Source organism: Nelumbo lutea, chromosome 1, assembly GCF_056320005.1.
Source record: "Nelumbo lutea isolate HS-2025 chromosome 1, American lotus-T2T, whole genome shotgun sequence".
Taxonomy (NCBI): Eukaryota; Viridiplantae; Streptophyta; class Magnoliopsida; order Proteales; family Nelumbonaceae; genus Nelumbo; species Nelumbo lutea.
In genome coordinates, this window is record NC_142684.1 from 73,344,121 (window position 1) to 73,364,771 (window position 20,651).

Sequence of the window (20,651 nt, forward strand, 5' to 3'; positions counted from 1 at the left end):
TCCCCTTGTGGATTGAGGGTGTTCTTGAAAAAAAATTAAAAAGAAAAATGCGGAGCAAAGGAAGATTCCAAACCCTATATGGATACTCCGAACCATATTGGATATATGGATACTTAGGCCTTGTTCGCTTTTTGGTAAGATTCTGACCCGAGTAAATGCTACCTAGGTAAGTTTTTCCTGGGAAACATTACCTAGGTAAGTGAATTTACCCATGTTCTTTAACTTTTCATGCAAATAAGGAAATGGCCATTTTAGCCATAAAAATCCATTACTAAAAGGGGCATTTTTGTCCATTCAAGCGTTGACAACCCCCTATGTGGGAAAGTTATTTACCCACCTAGGAGATAGATCCAAGAAAATAAACTTTCCCTGATCCCTACATAAATTTGAAAAAAGAACATAAAATTCTTGGACAATGGGAACTAAAATCCCATTCACCAACTTCCCCCTCTCAAAATCCAAAAAAATCGTCCCCTTATTATTTCTTATAACTACACGTTTTTTATTGCTTTGTCCTTCTTCCCCCCCCCCCCCCACACACACTTTTTTTTTATTGCTTTGTCTTTCTTTTCAAACTCTCAAATTCATAATCCCTTCTCTAGGTTTCAAATTTACATACACATGGTAGACCGCATACCTCTTGGCCAAACCATACAAACATCATCCCTACCAGTCATTTAAATTATTTAGAGAGAGAGAGAGAGCTGTTTTCTTCTGATTATCTTTGTACCTTTTAACTCCCTGAGCGCCAAAAGAAAATTAACAAAAACAAAGAAAAAAATAAAGGCACCACAAAGAGAGAAAATGGTCCACATTCACCATGGAATTCTCGCAACAAAAACCAATTTCAATGCTAATTACAGCAGTTGGTTCAGTAGAATCATGTAAAGCGAAAAGAAGCAAGAAGGTAGCCGACAGAACAGAAACCCAGCATTTCAGACTTTTCAGTGAAATTGGTTGGTCAGAGTACTGTTTTGTAGGCACAGAAATAAACTAAGATGGCTTGTAATATTTTGTAGGAACAAATGGCATTTTAGTGATCACACTATCATAGGATTTTCCACGAATTACAATCTTCACCTTTGTTCCTGCCTTGTGTGATCCAGATTTTACGTAACCCATGGCTATGTTCTTCTTGAGGCATGGACTGAATCCACCACTTGTCACTTCTCCAATGCCCTTGCCTGTACCATCCACAATCTCACTGTGGCTCCTTGGAGGTGGGCCCGAAGAGAAAAAACCAACACGTCTGATTGATGGACCCTCTTCAAGTTGTTTGAGGATTGTCTCAGCACCTAGAAACCCGCCTTCTGCTCTTCGTCTTTTTCCAATGGCCCACGTAAGCCCAGCTTCTACAGGGGTTATGTGCTGTTCCATGTCATTTCCGTATAAACAAAGTCCAGCTTCAAGCCGGAGACTGTCACGAGCACCCAACCCAGTCAACCTTATTTTCCCTTCGGATTTCTCCAAAATTGTCTTTGCAAGATCCACTGCATGCTCTGAAGGAACAGAAATTTCAAAGCCATCTTCGCCAGTGTACCTGAAAAAGTGTATGCAAGGTACTGAGATGTGAGGCAATGCCCACTGTTCTTCTTTAATAAAAAGTAACACAGAAAAAAATCTTAGTAAAGGGGAATAGCAACTGGAGATAAAACTTGTAATTTATGTCATTTTGACACCTTTGGCATCAAGTTCCATAAAATGCGACCACGGAACTTCCTACAGAGAACAGAAATTTTAGAAAGAAATATAAAAATTCCTTCATTTACTGAAATGGCATTGCAGTATAATGGTCTTTGACAACTAATGATGGCTGGACAGCTGGACATGCCCTTAAATAATTCCGAAAGCCTATCCAGTATTTTATCATATATAAAGATTTGTGGATCCATCTAGTTGTCAAAATTTTTCATTTCATATTTTTGGGTAATAATGTTCCTTCTACCAATAACAAAAACAGCACCCGGCACTTGTTTGTTTTTTCAGATAAAATAAGTTTTATTAAAATAAAAAGAAATTACAAGGAAGATGATAAGGAATCACCCGAGAGTGGGTCATCAAAACTCCCTCTCTTTCTGGGTATGGAGGAAGGGACCCTGCCCCTTACAATATTGGAGTGTCTGAACAAGATATCCATTACATAAAAAATTTCAATGAATGATTTGATTGTCATCGCCAATCCCTATCACCCAGTTCAGCTATATTGAAGAATCCTATAATTGCACTAATTAATCATCCAACTGATTTGGCTCACAAATTAGTCATAGACTGTGACTTGGTTTCAGGGGGAAAATGGAGAATTTGCCACTCTCTTTGTACCTAGGAATAGAAGTAAAGAGATTGCCCTACTTAAAACCCCATACATCCCAAACCCAGCAGGATTGGAGTCCCTACTGCAGCAATCAAAGTTTTTCAGGTTTTGCCATTATGTAATTATGAAAAAACCTTTCACAGTGTCACTACAAAACAAGATTCATGAATGTTTTACTCCAAAAAAAAAAAAAAAAAAGACAACGCTATTAGAAGTATATGCAAGATGTATTTTTGGTTTCTGAAGATTTTTGAGTATGATGAGAATAGTGACTCCTTTTATGGTGGTGAGACTACAACATCCATTAGTTTAGGGATGGATAAAGAGATTCTGTCCCACTCCATGTTTTTCTTTGTTTTATTCTTTCCAGATTTTACAAGAAACCATTGAAGTTTTTACATCTCTAATTTCAAGGTAGTACTCCCTTATTTCCTTGGCCATAAGTGCAACTCCAAGCACCACCGTTCGAACTAGCTTGAAGTCTTTACCCCTAAATCAGTTACTCTATTGGCAGGATCATAGAAATGCTTAAATACATAAGTTCACAAATTCACGGAGACAATTGCTCTAAGCAGCAAAGCCAAACTCTAACAAACAACGATGGCAATGAAGGGAAATGGGTACTTAGCTCAACAGAGAGAAGAAAATGAGCTATAGCTGCCTCATCATGTATAGTCAGCTGTAAGAAGAAACCTATCTTTTTTGGTAGAAAACTGCAATCAGAAACCAAAGGAAGCAACATACCCAGTTCTAGTAATGAAGCAGTGCACCCCATTGATATCTATCATTCGGAATTCCCCGAAGTATATCTTGCTCAAATCATCTTTTGTCAAATGTTGGAGAACAGGTGCAGCAAGTGGACCCTACACCAGATCCAAACACAAAATGGTAATAGATATCACTAAAAGCCAATAGCCAATGAGATTGAATATAGAAACGAAATTGGCTTCTTAGGCCACTTCCCCCAACACCCATGGAATGCTAATAAGTCAGTATATTTATTTGCTAAATTATAGAGGGAGCAAAGAAAATATCAATTGTAAATATGAAACTTTAGTCTCTAATGTTTCAATCTTATTTTTCCTTCTTTTTGAAGTAAAGTTTTTACAACTTGCACATAACAGCAAATTAACCATAGTTATTTAGCATAAAAATATGTAAAAACAGCATTAACTATGAGGCAGTTAAACCTTCAAACATAACTTACAAAGAAGGATAAAATAGCTCTCCTATGATAGAAGAACCTATGAAAGATGAACAGAGAGAGTTTCCAATACAAGATGGTAAGACAAACTGACTGTGGCTCAGTTGGTAGGATCTCTGACTCGTTGTAGCAGAGACCTGGGATCAAATCCTGCTGCCACCAGGGTTGGGGGGTAAGGGGATGGGGTATGTGTTACCGCCTGTTGTGTAGCCCCATTAAGATTTAAAAACACACACACACAAGATGGTAAGAGTAAGAAACAACTGTTTATAGTAAGAAAACTCGAAAAGATAATTATTTTTAAAAACACCAAGGAAATTCAGAAAATAAAAGAACCGTTGGTCAAGAACACGGGAAATCAAAGCAAAACTCTAATTTAGAAGGAAAAAATGCCGAAATTGAGAAGTACTTGAAGGATCAATCCAAGTGCAGAGAGATCGAAAAAAGATTACTAAGGACATCCATGACAGAGAGGGAACAACAGAAATGCAAAAAGTAAATAATAAAGGAAAATCTATGATGCCGGAAAGATATGGTATGCAAAGAATTTTGACCAATTAAAACCCACCCATGAATTTTGATAAATAACACCTAATTTGCTAATTTGCTACCATGTTTATGATTCCAGTTAATTGGTCGGATGTTTTTTGGATATCGTATCTTTTCCATATCATAGTTGAACCCAAATAATAAATATCAATATCATCGGCATTAACCCCAAAGCTAGGGATGCCAGCAACTCTTTCCTCTATCTAAAACCATATGTTCTGTTGAAGTATCAAGTCTTAAAGAGTACTTGATAGATATGTAGTCATTAGATGAACCCAGGTGCCATAAATAAAATTGATAATTAACCTGGAGGGCAAGAAGAGATCTCTCATCGTGAATGTGCCACGTGACATCTCCTCCTTGGGCCTTGAATGATTTCATGTGCTCCTCAATGTGTGCCAGGTCTTTATCCCTACATCCCGCATTAACAACCAGGTATATGTGATCATCCTTCACCTTGGTGATGACAGAATCATCAATTGCCCCTCCCTTCTCGTTCGTAAAGACAGTGAGTGTCCCAGTCCCAGGAGCGAGCCCAGTAACATCAGCAATTACGAGCTTTTCCAAGAATGGGACGCAATCCTTACCCTTAAGACTGAGACCACACATGTGGGAGACGTCAAAGAGGCTACCTTTCTCCCTGCAATTCAATGTGGAGTCCATGATTGAATCCTTGTATTGAATTGGCATGCTCCATCCGGCAAAGGGAACCATCTTCGCGCCATTGGCAACATGGAAGTCGTAGAGAACTGTCTTCTTGAGTTCAGCTTCAGAGGCGAAACATCGGCGTGCTACAGCCTTCTTATCAACCTGATTAAGGCGACGTGTGATAATTTGCCCAAGCTGCCAAAGACCTCCACCTTTCATCTTATTGCACAATAAGAAGCTGATGTATTACCAGAAAGAAACAGATAATAAAAAACATTAGAGAAATGGATAGTGATCTCTAAACAGGTCTTTCCAACACATCCAGAAATTTGAATTTGGAAATTGTACAACTTTCACCGCCTCCACCGTCTCCCTTTCGTGGGGAAAAAGAGAAAGGAAAGATAGATATATTGTGGTCTTATAGTGTGTCTGGAAACAAGTAAAAGCACTTAAGCAATCAGAGTAATGGTTATATGGGAATACACTCAGATCCACTAAAACAAAATCAAAGAAACATGTCAGAGCAATCAGAAGCTTGTAGGTGAGAGAGAATCGAGGAAAATGCAAGAAATATAATGAAATCGAGGCAGAATATCTTGACAAGCCAATAAATTACGCAAGTCTCTATTTGTGTATAACAGTAAACTTGGTGTACTATAAAGGAAGCAGGCACCAGCATGAATCATGTGAAAACAATCACACAAAGCTGTTCGATGGATATCCCAAAAGATAATGCAGATCAAGAAAGGAAGTAAACGACTTACAGAGACTCTTCTCTTCCTCAGAACAAAGCAAAACCCCAAAAGCAACGCAGAAATCAAGCGGAAAGCATCTGTTCCTCTGCTGCAAGCATGGAGTTGGTGAAACACTATTTTTATTATATTTATAGTAATATAAAATTAAGATGTTGGTGGTGTGTAGTGGGTGGCGGAGGATTCCTCAGCCAGATCGAGACAGGTTACCCCCATCGTTGGTGAGTGGTGGTGACCATCTCTGTGTACGTGTGTTCGATCGGGTTCGCTACTTCGTTTGAGTCTTTGAGATGGTTGTTTTAGCCTTTAGCCGATTCGGAAATCGTATTTACGGATTTATGGTTCCAAACACAATGTTTTAGCAAATAATGGATAACCCCCTATATTTTTTGGGACGCGACACGTAGGCCCGTTTGTTTTATGATAAATCGAAGGGGACCAAGTGACTAACGAGAGTTGGGATCTTTTGCCAACAAAACCGTTCCAACCCTCTGCCAACTTGATGTAAAACTGTACATCTCGCCATGAGATTAGGATCCGACATGTATAAGATGTGCGGTGTGAGATCAGATTCGTAAGTCGTTAGAATGCATTTTATTGGTAGACTTCATTAAGGATGGATACTAGAGAGAAAATTAGTTGAATGCAATAGTTGTTTAGCATTATGGGTTCCATGTATTTTATAACTAGTGTAGGACATTATCATTGATCCATAACTTACTATTAAAGCATTCACCTAATCCGAATTTTGGATTCCAAATACCCATCTTTTATTTGGGTAAATGAAATTTCCAAGGAGAGACTAAATATTGTAAACTTTTTCCACTAAACACGCCTTCATAAAATGAATTTATCCAAATAAATTTTATTTAATACTAAAATTACCTACAAACCGCTGTATGGGTAAATGCAATGAACCTGTGCAAATAACTATTGACCACATACGATATATTATATTTAAATTTTTATGTTTGATTTGAAGGAAACAGTAGAGAAAGTAAGGGAAACGTAGGGAAATGGTGCAGAGTAGTGCAAAGGTGTCGCAGAGACGATTTTTAGTAATAGGATCGAAATCTTTCAACCTCGTATCCTCATTAGGATCTGAAGGAGTGCTGACAATTACAGAACGTAGTAGAGGAGCCTGGATGAGGATCTCCCTAAAGGAGAATGAGGTAAATTGGAATGTATTTCACTTACAGAAGATAATAGAGGAGCGGAAGCAGTAGGAGATTCCATTAGAACCCAAAAGGCTTGCCAACAGAGGAAGGGTGACCCTATTCCAAGTAAAAGAAAACAAATGGGGAAGATTCATTAGACTAAGCCACTAGGAAGGAACGAATAAAACAAGAAGTATGTGCGTTCCAGAAGAGGCAAGCAAAAATGGTTGGTTAGCTTTTTTATAGAGCCTGAGATCGTTTCATGAAAACAAAACAATGCCAAGCCATGGAGTCTCATCACAGGGAAATTTTCCACCATTGGAGAAAAACAATAGTAAAGTGGTAGTAGTGGGAGGTTCAACTTTTATCTCCGTTGTCCATCAAAAGGGGCCTTTGGGAATTTGGAAGACAGCTTTTGTATGTACCAAGTCCAGAGATATAAGTTGGAAAGAAGGGGAGTTGGGCTTGTCTGCAAACCTCCACTCTGTTGACTTATTGAAGTTATATCCATTAGACAGTAACAGAGCTGTGGACTAGCTTAGAATCTTTCTCCATTTACAACAAGGGGGTCTCGATCGCTTGTTGGTGGCGAACTTTAAATACAATTCCAGAGAAACTATGCTTTAACTGTTGGTTACTGATACACGGTCTCCCCTTTCATCTCTAGAAGGAAGAGGCTTTTTTCCCTGAAGCCTCTGTGGAGGCCTTGAGGAAGTCAATCCTAAAACAAGGGACTTGGCGGATTTGCGAAGTGCTAGGACAAAGGTAGAAGGAAGAGGGGTGCATGCAGTTCGACGTTCAGTACTAGTTCATGACGAAGGGGTGTGGTTCCGTTGTACCATCGAAGTGGAGAAGATGAATGAGTCACAACACGAAGGAGCCGAGTTGACTCAATAACAAGCTACGGTTACACGTGGCGAGATTAAGGAGGCTGATGCAACATCTGCCAACAAGAAACTTGTGAGTGTGAGACAAGTTTTGAGATCCTCAAAGGGTAAGATGGTTGAAGGAAAACTTAAGGAAAGTAATTTGGAGAAAGGAAAAAGTATTCAAAATTTAAATGCAAAATCAGTTGAAGCAAAACCAACTGAAACAAGGCTCGTTACAACTCCTAAACCGAGGGTCAACCAAATACCCAGTCTCTATATTTTCTCTTTCCCACGCCCAAGAATTTGGGTCTAGTTAAGATGAAATTGGCCCAGTTGTCTCTAGTAAACTCAGCCCCTGATAGCCTGCCCACCAGCCACTCCTCTTTTCGAAAACGGTGAGATTCCAATCACACCCCAATATGCAGATAGTCGCACAAGAGATATCAATCGGCCTCCAATGCCAAACAATAATTCTTCGATGGAATCAGTGGAAGATCAGGAGGAAACCTCAGATTCATACCTAAGCTCTTACGAATTAGAGATTGAGATTAATGGTTGCGTGGTGGCTCTGGAAAGAGCTAAAAATCTGTTTGGGTGAGGAGAACAATGGGGAAGTGTAGACATTCTACAACCCATACTTTTGACAGACCTTGAATATGGTCTTTCTGACTCTGGGCACCTTGAAAAGGGAAGGAGTTCTGATCTCCTAGCAACTCCAAATTCTTATACCACAGGACAATCTCTGAACCCTTATCCATCTAGATCTCTCTGTTTTCATTCTTCCTCACCCATTTCCCCTATTCCTGATAGTGTTTCGTCTGTTAATGGTGTCATAGGTCAAAGTGACCAACTATCCCATCCATCAGAAGGTTCTTACGATAGAGGGAACATCCAGACTCTGAGTCTTGTTGGAAGAACAAGCAGAGATGTTTCCATGCCACAAAGTGGTGGAATGAAAATAACAAGTAAAGAGGGATGTATGGCGGTGGCTCAGAAGCTTGGGATAACTTTTGCAGAAAGCAACAAAGAAAGCAACAAAGAAACCAACAAGTCTCTTGGAGCGTCAGAGAAGGACAGAGAAAAGGCAGGGTAAAAAAAAAGGAACAAATAGGGAGATAAAATGACTCCAATGGGGTTTAGTCAACCAAAGATCCTTCCATCTAAAGATCAATACTTGTGGAAGTCTTTTTAAAAAAAGAATGACTTAGAAAATATTAGGTGTATGCCTAAAAAGAATGATATGAGGGAAGGAGGATGGATAGAGGCTGAGTGGAAGGAGGCTTTGTGGAGAAAGCAAAATGGAGGTCAGCTTTGAGGCTAGAGGCCAAAGATTTTCTCTTTGAAGAAATACAGATCAAAGGAAGAATGGGACTGAAAATAAGAGAATAGAAAAGGGCTACGGTTCTTGTGGAAGGCTCGGACATGATTGTCTGGGTGCAGGAATATGTTTTTGATGCAGCAACTAAAGAGAAACAGACAAAATGGAAAGAGAAGTTCAAAGAGTCAGGAGATATGTGATGGAGAACAAGGGGAATGCAAAGGGTGCATTCATATCTCTCACTGAATATTTTTCTAAAAGAAGGAAGCAGATGGTTTGCTTCCCTCAAGGGAAGAATGGCAAAGGATGGATAAAGATAGATGGAATACTAACAAAATTCCTAAATAGAAAGGAATTGAAAAAAAAAAAAGAACTATCAGAAAGTGATGAAAGGGAACTATGACCAGAAACTAGAAGACAGATCATGTATAAGGAATAGGTACCAAAAAATAAATTTTTAACCATGGTAAACAATAGGAGGGATCCTTCCTAGATAGCAGATGGAACAGCAGGAAAATGGGAAAGAACACAAGTGGTTGAAGTTGGATGATTGGTGATAGATTGGTCGAAAGTTGCAGAACTACTGAAGCTCAAACTGGAGCTAAGAAGCACCTTCATCTTAACTCCGTTTGATTCTGCTAAGGCAGTATTGGACCCTCTCGAAAACTAGGTAAATGTTAGAGCATGTTGTATCCAATATGTTCTGGGGACCTTTTCAGTCTATAAATGGTATTTTTCTTCAAACTCGAAAGTGTTCTCAATAGAAGATAATGTTACTGTCCGAGTGGTTGGGCTGCCATTCCATCTCTAGAATCAAGAAACTGCAAACTCAATTGCTTTGCTGTGTGGAGCTTGCCTTGATGGTGTCTTCTGGGGAGATCTACAAAGTGTAGCCATTCTACTGGGTGGAGTAAAACTAGAAGATATACTGAGGAAGGTGACTGTAATTGTGGATGAACTGTTCTTACCAGTTTGGTAAGTGTCCTCCATTGAAGCTAACCTTTGGAGGGAGACAAGGCAGGAGGAAGACGAAAATGTGGAGGAAATGGAGTTACATAGCAACTTGAAGTTGGTTGGAAAAAAGAGACAAGGAAGTTTCACTGAAATGGAAACTCTACCTTTAGGCAGTCCAAAAGATTTGGGTCAGTTGACCATTAGGAGACGTGTGACACAAGGTAGAGGTTTGACAACCAATAGAACCTTTGCTCAAATAGCTGCTTGTGGCGCCAAACAAAATATTTTGAATGATTCAAATGAAGGGTAGAGGTATTGGTAGCATCAGGAATATGCACGGGAGTCCATCCAGCAGGCCCATCTCTAAATTGTAATTTTGGGCCCAATAGGCCCGAAAAGTTAAGTGGGCTATGCTTAAAAGACCCAAGAGTGAGGGGGGCACGTGACATATTAAAGGAGCACATGACAAGGTTGGCTCCTCAGGTAGACAGTAAAATCTGTCTACCATCATCCTCCTCAAGCTCTTTTACTCGTTCGAACAGTTCAGCGAAGGTCTCCAGCTCGTTATAGTGGAGACCCTCAAAGAAGATGCCGCATAAGGAACAGGATCGTCGTAACCCTAGGAATATGAAAAGCAGTGAGGTTCTCGACTCTGATTCGAAAAGGTTGACAGATAATGGAGAACTTTCTGATTCCGATTCTGATTTGGAAGAAACAATTAGCTTGGGAAGTATCGACCTCCAAAAGCCAAGAGATATACTGGAAGAGGGTAGCCTAAACACTGAACTGTTATTCCTAGAGGAGGAGACAGATTCGCAAATTCTGGTAATATCAAAATGCAAAGAAGAGTGAGCCTTAGCAACGGAGAACAGATCTTTCCCAAACTGGGTGCTATACAAAAGATAGGTGGAGTTGGGAATACTGAAAGAGGTAAGGCATAGTGCATCCCGACCAATAAACAAGTCCATCCCATTTGTGCAACCTAGTCAGGACATCAGGCCAAAGAGACAGGAATCAAACTTGGAGCCTTACCTAAGGAGTCACACAGAGGGAAAGAGAAGTGAAGTTTCTTTGACTGTAGAGGGTGAGGAAGTATTGGTTATACCTAGTCCACTTCCACTGCTGAGTCCGGAAAAGGGGAAGGGCCTAGTCCTGACTCCAAGAATTGATACCCAGTAGTCGGTCCACATGCAACCATCTATGCTAATTCCAGGTAAGCCTGTCCATTTGGTTTTAGATACTAACTTGGGTTATCTGCCTGTAACAGATGTCCTGGAATCCCGACTAGACCAACCAACTGGTAGCAGGGAAGTGGCGATTGATAATGATGGAGTCCGATCAAAGAAGGGAGTTGGGTTGTTAGAAAGGAATCAAGAGGAGTTATAATGGATTTGGGAGCAGATTTGTGCTCTACTAGAGGAATATAAACAAAAGGAGGAAATGATAGAGGTGGCTCCAAAAAACCCTAAATCAGAGGCAAGAACCAATAGATTGGGGCAGGAATTAGGAAATAAAGGGCAGAATAGGAAGTCAGTGGGAAACAAGGGTAGGAAAAAGAACAAAAAGTCTAAAGTAGAGAGACTAATAATGGACATTGAAGGGGATATCAAGTTTAGTGGTAGAGGGGAAATAAAGATGGGTTCTAAATGAAGGAACACTATATTGGAGGACCAAATTCTTGAGAGGTAATGAAGATAATAAGCTGGAATGTAAGGGGTTTGGGTAGTGCTAGAAAAAGGAGATCGATTAAGGAGTTACTTAGGGAGAAAGACATGATGTTGTGATGTTGTAGGAAACAAAATTAGTTGAACTGGATAGAAGGTGGGTGAAGGAGATCTGGAAAATAAGAGGGGTAAGATGGTGCTCAACTCCATCATGGGGAGCCTTGGGGGAATAGTAACTTTGTGGAGGGAGGACTTCGGAGAACCAGTAGATGAGCTAATAGAAAACTTCACTATATCCCTAAAATTCAGAATGGTGGAAGATGGATTTACTTGGGTGCTAGCAAATGTGTATGGTCCAAATAATCACAGAGAGGAATGAGTTATGGGAGGAGCTTCATGGAATTCAATGTTTGTGGGAAGGTCCTTGGTGTTTGGGAGGTGATTTTAATGCAATAAGATTCACAAATGAGTCAAATAATCCTAGGTAGGCCATTACAACTAGTATGAGGAAGTTCAATGACTTCATAAATTCTTGTGAGTTACGGGAGCTTCCTTTATTACTGGCTACCTACACTTGGTCCAATTTCCAAGAAAACCCAACCTGCTCAAAGCTTGACAGATTCCTATTTAATGAGGGTTGGGAAAGCCATTGGAGAGGTTTGGTGGCTAAGGCCCTACCTAGGATAACCTCGGACCACTACCCTATAGAAGTAGAACAAGAACCTCTTGGTAATGAACCTAAACCATTCATGTTTGAAAATATGTGGCTGACACACCCAAACTTCTTGCCTAAGGTTAAGGAGTGGTGGAGTGAAGAGATGAGAGAAGTGAAATGGGATGGGGTTAGATTCCACAAAAAATTAAAAAGGTTGAGAGGTAAAATAAAAGAATGGAATAAGGTTCAATTTGGAAGAATGGAGGAGGTAAAAACTAGATTATTGGTTTAGATTGAGGAGTTAGATGCAAAAGAATCCCAAGGGATGATGGATGAGCAAGACAGAGAAATGAGGAGGAAACTAAAAAAGGAGTTAGAGGAGACTTTGTTGAGGGAGGAGATCGCTTGGAGACAAAAATCCAGACATAAGTGGATCAATGAATGAGATTGGAATACCAAATTTTTTCATTCTTTGGCTAATGGGAGAAGGAGGAAAAATTTGATACTAAAGCTTGAGGTTGATGGTGTGGAGATAACCTCTCAAGAGGAGATTGTCAGTAGGATTGTGGATCATTTCAAATCCATATTTCAAAGACCCTTAGAGAATCAGTTAATAGTGGGGGAGGAGAATTTGCCAACTTTGAACCAAATAGATAAGGGCTGGCTAGAAAGAATGATTAAGGAAGAGGAAATTAAACAAGCAGTTTTTTCTATGGATAAGACTAAGGCACCGGGTCCTGGCGGATTTACAATGCCATTTTATCAGGACTGTTGGGACATAGTCAAAGAAGACTTAATTGGTGTATTTAGAGAATTTGAGGATAAAAATTTTGTGAGCTCTAGAATCAATGCCACCTTTATAGACTTAATTCCCAAAAAGAATGTTGCTAGACACCCCAAAGATTTTCAGCCAATTAGCCTGGTGACAAGCGTCTATAAGATTCTGGCAAAAGTGCTCTCTAGGAGGATCCAAGTAGTTCCCCCCTCTCTCGTTAGCAAAGCACAAGGAGCCTTTATACAGGATAGACAAATTATAGATCATATCCTTATTGCTAACGAGAGTGTGGAAGAGATAAGGAGATTGAGCAGGAAAGGATTTGTCTACAAGCTAGACTTGGAGAAAGCCTATGACTTAGTGGATTGGAATTTCCTGTTGGAGATGTCGAGAAGACGTGGATTTGGGGATAAATGGTGTAATTGGATAAGATGATGATTAAACTCTTGTCGTTATTCAGTGTTGGTGAATTGGGTGGTTAAGGACTTTTTTCTAGCCAATAGAGGATTAAGACAAGGGCATCCACTCTCCCTTTTCTTCTTTACCCTTGTTGTTGATGTCTTTAGAGGATGATCTCCAAAGCAGATGAGGAGCGCCAAATAAAGGGATGGAGAATAGGGAGTAGAGGCATTCCAGTAACTCACCTTCAGTTTGCTGATGATATTGTTATTTTATGTGAAGGGAATGGGTTGAGCAAAGCGGAGAACCTTAAGATTTTTGTAATTACTTTTAAAAGGGTCTCCAACTTGAAGGTAAATTTTGATAAAAGTTGTGTGGCTGGAGTAAACTTGGAGAATAGGGAGATTGAATCCATTGTAGAATGCTTAGGTTTCACTATTTCTTCTTGGCCTTTGACATACTTAGGGCTACCTTTAGGAGCCAACCCTAAAGAAAGTAGTTTCTAGGCCCCTATTGTGGAGAAATTTGACAAGTACTTGGCGGCTTGGAAAAAGAATTACATTTCAATAGTGGGTAGGCTGACTTTAATTAAGGCTACACTTGCCAACCATCCAACCTACTTCTTTTCACTGTTCAGGATTCCTCCAAGGGAGGCTAAGAAACTGGAGAAGAGAATGAGGGACTTTCTATTGGAACTAGGAGAGGTGAAAAAGGATCACTTGATCAGATGGGAGATAGTTAACAAACCAAAGGAAGAAGGGGGTTTAGGGATAGGGAACATAGTGCTGAAGAATGTAGCCCTTCTAGGGAAGTGGCTATGGAGATGGCCCCGAGAGAGAGAGAGAGAGAGAGAGAGAGAGAGAGAGAGAGAGAGAGAGAGATTATGGCATGAGGTGGTGGCAAGCATTCATGGTTGTGTAGGAAATGGTTGGGATTCCAGGATATCTCATCAGGCTACCCTTACTACACCTTGGAAGGCTATACATGGTATTTTCCCTCATTTCCTTAGGTTCATCAGGTATGATGCTTTTTCTGGTAATACTATTCTATTCTAGGAGGATATTTGGGTGGGTACTCAACCCCTCAAAGATTGTTTCCCCATGCTCTATTCCATTTCCCTTCACAAACTTGAGCCAATTGCAACTTTTCTCCCGAGCCCGTTAAACCCCTTATCTTTAAACTGGGACTTTGGGTTGTTAGACAATTTTGTATGCCCTTAGCTCTAATCAATTTTGATGTTCTTTAGACATTTAGTGTAAATGAATAAAGTGCAAGTTTGATTCATGTTGTGTGGTATGTTTCTGTGTAAGACCCTTTAACCGGACACTTAATGAGACTCATGTTAGTTTAAAATGTTCATAACCGTTGGATAAGTTTGGGGAGATTTATCATGCCAAGGCTGACATTGGTGTGCTACGAAATGTTGGGGTGGCTTGTTTCAGCTGCCAGGGTGAGACCTAAGGCACATGCAGTGTAGGATTATTTGAATCTTTGAACCGGACCAGATTTCCAGTATTGCCATAGACCTTGAAGATTGATGAGCAAAACTTGAAAGTTACACCTGACCCCTAGACTCGATTATAATACTGTACTAGGTGTCAGATTAGTCTGTCTTTGATATGTCAATCAATGAGATCCTTAGCGGGGGTCAAAACTTAGGTATATTGGGACAGTCTGAAAATTCATCTGAGTGGGTGATCATAGTGATGGAAACCAAACTGCCGACAACTGATTTCAATCGTTGGAATTTTGTTTTGCAAAATTTATATATAATATATATATATATATATATCAAAATGTTTGCAAATGGTTTTAATTCCTAGGATCCATAGTAGTAGAGAGTGCAATACTGTTCCTTACAACCGAGGGAAAGGTCCTCTCTTGTCGGGCAATGTTTGATCATTATGGACTAAGAGGTTGAGTGTAAGGCCATTTAGGGTTATACCTGATGGGCTAATCTTGCATCTACCCACAATTCCTGGGTTTTTATCAGACGCTTGACCCAATGACCACTTAGTGTAAGTGTTAGGCCGATAGAGTCCATGTGATGGGCTTAGGGGGTTCATTGGGCTCTCCAGTGAATTTGGCTAGGCCTTGTAACAAAGGCTAGGCTGAACCCATGTGACTGATGTGTAGATCAATGCTTGGGTCCCATGCCATACAAAGAAGCCCATCTGGGCAGTAGTTTGAAAGCCTATTGAGCACTTAAAACATTTTGGGCCTAAAGCCCATTTCGAATTGGACTGATTTGATTAGTCACTTAAAGAGGTGGATCTGAGATTAGGTTAAGCCAAAAAGGATTGGGTCTTGACACTATCCACTCATGGAGGATTTGAATTTGGTAATCTCCTGATAAGATCAGGAGTGGGCTGATATAATTTGTAGATAAGATTAAGAAGACTCGTTATCCAAATACAAATTTGGATTAGGATAACTCCTATCGAGATTAGGAGGTTTCTTAATCACAAAGAAAAGAGGAGAAACCCTAACTTGAATTAAGAGAATTCGAACCCTAGGGATTTTGTAGAATAATCTACAGTTTTGAGATAGGATCTCATAAACCCTAGAGAAGAAAAATAGTTTGCCATTTTCTTCTCTAGCCTTCTCCTCCAGTAGTTGCTGCCATCTACTACAGTTCGAGTTCTCTATGGAGGAAGATCAAGAAAAGTTCTTGATTTTGTGTGGTGCTCTCTGCTTCCATCGAGTTCTTCAGAAGAACTTGGTTCGTGGGACGAACATTGCTGGTTCTGCTCCATCATCGCTGTGTCATCTTCAGTGGGAGCAGTTCTTGGGTTTTTCCTTTGGGCGTGAACACCAACGTTGGGAGATACTGTTTCTCCGGATCAGGTATATCCCTTCCCTTCTCTTTTGGTTCAGATCTGGTTTGGTTTTGATTCAAGTTAGGTCATTGAATACTGTATTCTAAATTCAGGGAATATGATTCCTAGTTGGAAGAATGGCAAGAAATTTTTGAAATTCGCCCACCAATTCCATAACCTTTTTGGCATCTAGATGATGAATCTTACCATTCTTTCATGGGTTTCGTAGAGGGTTAAGGGATGGTGAGTCAAATTGTGTTATTGAGCTAATTCATTTACTAGAATCTGTTTGCTTGGACCCCACTTATTCTGATCCAAGGGTTTGGACTCCTCTTCCACAACATACTTTTACTTGCTCTTCTTTTCTAAAATCCCTCAGTTATAACCCCTTTTCCCAAGGATTCCCTATCAAAGAAGTTTGGGCACAACCTATTCCCCCAAAAATTGTTGTATTCTGTTGGGATGTCTTCTATGGGAAAATCAATACTTTGGAAAACTTACAGAAAGAGACCCTCGCTTTGTCTTTTCCCAAATTAGTGTTCCTTGTGTAAGGCTGAGAATGAGGACTGTGTCCATTTGTTGATCTCATGTTCCTTTGCTACAGCTATTTGGAGGTGGAGCCTTTGTTTATTTAGAGATAGGTGGTCTATGCCTTATGGTTTAAGCTTGTTATTCAACCCATCTGTCTTTGTTTGTAACGCAGTGTGGAAGCAATGAAAACCGGGCTGGCTTTGCAAGCACCAGGCGATCGCTAGCTTCTAGCGAAGAAAACCGAATCCTCTAGAGGAGAGAGAAAAGGTGGCAAAAATTGAAATCTTAATTGATGAATAATTCTGAAGTGTCTATTAACTGGAAAATAGCAGTATTTATAATACATTTGGAAATTGTAAAAGAACTAGGAAAGAACAACTAGGATAGATCCAAACATCTAATCTGATAGGATCGAACTCTTCTTGGTTTTATCTCCACCGTCCGATCTCCCTTGATGCATGAATCTTGGGAACCTTGGATTATCTTGAATTCTTGGAAATCTTGATGAGTCTTGGATTCTTGGATTCTTGATGAGTCTTGAACTCTTGAATTCTTGGTGAGTCTTGAATTCTTGAATGATTTACCTTTTCTTGAATTATCTTCTTGAATGATCCTATCCTTTATCCTTATCCTATGGGCTGCCTTCCCCATGGTGAGACGGGCCTTGGGATGGGCCTCCATCATTCTCCCCCACTTGTAAAGAACTCGACCTCGAGTCATGACTAGGATAGGCAAGTGTAATCTCTCGCAGGTAGCGATGGATGTCAGCAACATTGTATGGACCGTACTTCCGAGGCTGCAACTTATTGTATTTTTCCACGGAAATCCTTTCCTTCCTCAAGAATACCATAACTTCATTAGCAACGTCAAATACTTGGGGTTGACGATGTTTGTCTGTTGCCAAATTGTACTTGGCGTTGGTTTGCTCTAGCTTCTGTTTCACGGCTTCTTGGACGGATTGGATCTGGTCGGCCATATGTTTTACGAAGGTACTGGCACTGGGTATTCTGGGTAGCTTTACTAAATCCAATGCATGATTAGGAACCTTCATGTACACGATGAAGAATGGGGATCTACCTATAGAACTGTGCATTGCATTATTATAGGCGAACTTAGCTTGTGCAATGGTGAAGTCCCACTGTTTTGGCCTCTCCCGACATATACTGCGAATTAAATTACCCAAGGTCCGGTTTACCACTTTTGTCTATCCATCTGTTTGCAGATGGGTTGTGCTGCTGAAATTTAGTGATGAGTCAAATAACCTCCACAGGGTCATCCAAAAGTGACTTAGGAACCTTGTGTCACGATCTGATGTGATGGTCTTGGGTACCCCATGTAAACGGATAATCTCCTTGAAAAATAATTTGGTTGTTGTTGATGCATCTGCTGTTTTCTTGCATGGGAGGAAGTGAGCCATTGTAGAGAACCTGTCAACTACCATGAAGACGGAGTCCATGTTCCTTTGAGTTTGGGGCAAGCCTAGCACAAAATCCATGGACAGGTCTTCCCAAATAGCAGTAGGAATGGGTAAGGGCATGTAGAGACCAGTATTTTAGATTTGTCCCTTAGCTGTCTGACAAATATAGCATCTACTTACAATAGTGGACACATCCCTTCTTAATTTCGGCTAGTAATAACGCCCTTTAACTGTTTCAATTGTCTTATCCCTTCCCAGGTGTCCTGCTAATCTACCCCCATGCATATCCCTGATGATCTTTTCGTGGAGGGAGGTGCAAGGGATACACAGTTGTTCCCCCTTCATAAGGAACCCTTCAGAGATGTAAAAGTCATCTGTTGGCTGTCTATTCACACATTTCACCCATACCTGTTGGAAGCCTTCATCCTGGGCATATAGGTCTTTTAAGCACTCAAAACCCACAATCTCAATACTAAGAGTCTTGATGAGGGCTACTTTTCTGCTAAGAGCATCGGCCACTTTATTTTGTTATCCAGCCTTATACACAATTTTATATGGGAATTTGTCTAAGAAAACAGACCATCTAACATGCAAATCACTTCTTAATTGTTTTTGCCCACTGAGATATTTTAGGGCCTGGTGATCAATGTAGAGGACAAATTCTTTTGCAATTAAACAGTGCTCCCATATTTTCAAGGCTCTAAACACAGCATAAAATTCTTTGTCATAAGTAGACCAATTTCTCTTGGTTTCACATAATTTTTCATTGAAGAAAGCAATGAGTCTCTTTTCTTGGGACAATACAGCCCATATGCCAACTCTACTAGCATCACATTCAACTTCAAATAATTTATCAAAATTTGGCAAGGCAAGGACAGGAGCAGTACATAATTTCTCTTTTATGAGAGCAAAACTTTCCTCTTGTTCTTCTCCCCATTGAAATTTTCCCTTTTTCAAACATTTAGTGATGGGAGCCACAATACTGTTAAAATTTTTAATAAATCGCCTATAGAAAGTTGCCAACCCATGGAAGCATCTCACATCTGTGACATTTGATGGGGTTGGCCACTCCCTAATGGCTTTCACCTTTTCTTCATCTACTTTAATTCCTTCCTTGCTCACAATGAATCACAGGAATAATAAATTATCACTCACAAAAGTGCACTTCTTCAAATTAGCATATAATTTATTTTCCCTCAATGCTTTTAGGACTTTCCTAAAATGTCCCACATGCTCAGTGATAGATTTGCTGTAAATTAAAATATCATCAAAATATACCACAACAAATTTACTAGTAAAGGGATGCAGTACCTGGTTCATCAACCTCATGAATGTGTTGGGTGCGTTGGTTAGTCCAAAGGGCATGACTAACCATTCAAACAAGCCATCTCTAGTCTTGAAGGCTGCCTTCCATTCATCTCCAGGACGGATCCTGATCTGATGATATCCACTCTTGAGGTCGATCTTTGAGAAAACTACAGCTCCATTAAGTTGATTCAGCATGTCGTCCAGCCTAGGAATGGGGAATTTGTACCCAATAGTAATTTTGTTAATGGCCCTACTATCGAAACACATTCTTCAACTGCCATCCTTCTTAGGTGTTAGCAAAGCTGGTACTGCACAAGGACTCATACTAATTTGAATGTGTCCCTTCTTCAATAATTCTTCTACCTTTTCCCGTAAGATTTCATTTTCTTTAGGACTCATCTTGTAATGTGGGAGGTTAGGTAGACTGGCACCTGGAACAAAATCAATATGGTGTTGTATATCTCTCATGGGAGGGAGTCCATTTGGTAATTCCTCTGGAACTACTTCATGGAATTCAGCGAGTAGTCCCTGCACTTCCATTGGAATTTTATTTTCATCATTAACATTTTCTCCCTTTACTACTAACAAATGTACCTCACGAGTATCCTTACATTCTTTTACAAATTTAGCATGATGATGGGTAATGACAAGGAAATTTACCTTGATTGTGCCAATTTCTGTTGTTGCCGGGAAGAACTGGAGCACCACCAAATTCTAAATCATCATCACTGTTGTCATCAAGAACTGGATGTCGGAACGCTGCATTGACGGGTGGTCTGTCGTGGTCGTCTCCTTCGATTTGATGTGGATTTTCCCGGTTCCATGGAACAACCTCCCATAACAAGGTTCACAGTTGTTCAATCACCCCTGCCAACTGTTGTTCGATGTTACGTGTGGCCATGCGCTGTTCTTCAATTGCTCTCCAAACAGCTTGTAACCCCTGATCTCTATCACGGGGTGGGCTGTGACTGCTAATGTCTTGATTGGCCATTTGACTGGGCAAATTCTCTGCTTTGATACCACCTAACGCAGCGTGGAAGCAATGAAAACCGGGCTGGCTTTGCAAGCACCGAGCGACCGCTAGCTTCTAGCGAAGAAAACCAAATTCTCTAGAGGAGAGAGAAAAGGTGGCAAAAATTGAAATTTGAATTGATGAATAATTCTAAAGTGTCTATTAACTGGAAAATAACAGTATTTATAATACATTTGGAAATTGTAAAAGAACTAGGAAAGAACAACTAGGATAGATCCAAACATCTAATCTGAAATGATCGAACTCTTCTTGGTTTGATCTTCATTGTCCGATCTCCCTTGATGCATG

The 20,651-nt window shown here is 40.1% G+C and overlaps 1 protein-coding gene across 1 annotated transcript; it reads right to left on the bottom strand.

Annotated features, from left to right (window-relative positions):
• Positions 1–798: 798 nt before the first annotated feature.
• On the bottom strand, positions 799–5,816 carry LOC148875335 (aminomethyltransferase, mitochondrial-like). Its single transcript, XM_088964467.1, has 4 exons — positions 5,477–5,816; positions 4,371–4,950; positions 3,056–3,174; positions 799–1,540 (listed from the first exon to the last, which is right to left on the bottom strand). Exons 2-4 carry the CDS (start codon positions 4,929–4,931, stop codon positions 994–996), a joined length of 1,227 nt encoding a protein of 408 aa, XP_088820593.1. The 5' UTR covers positions 4,932–4,950; positions 5,477–5,816; the 3' UTR covers positions 799–993.
• Positions 5,817–20,651: the final 14,835 nt, after the last annotated feature.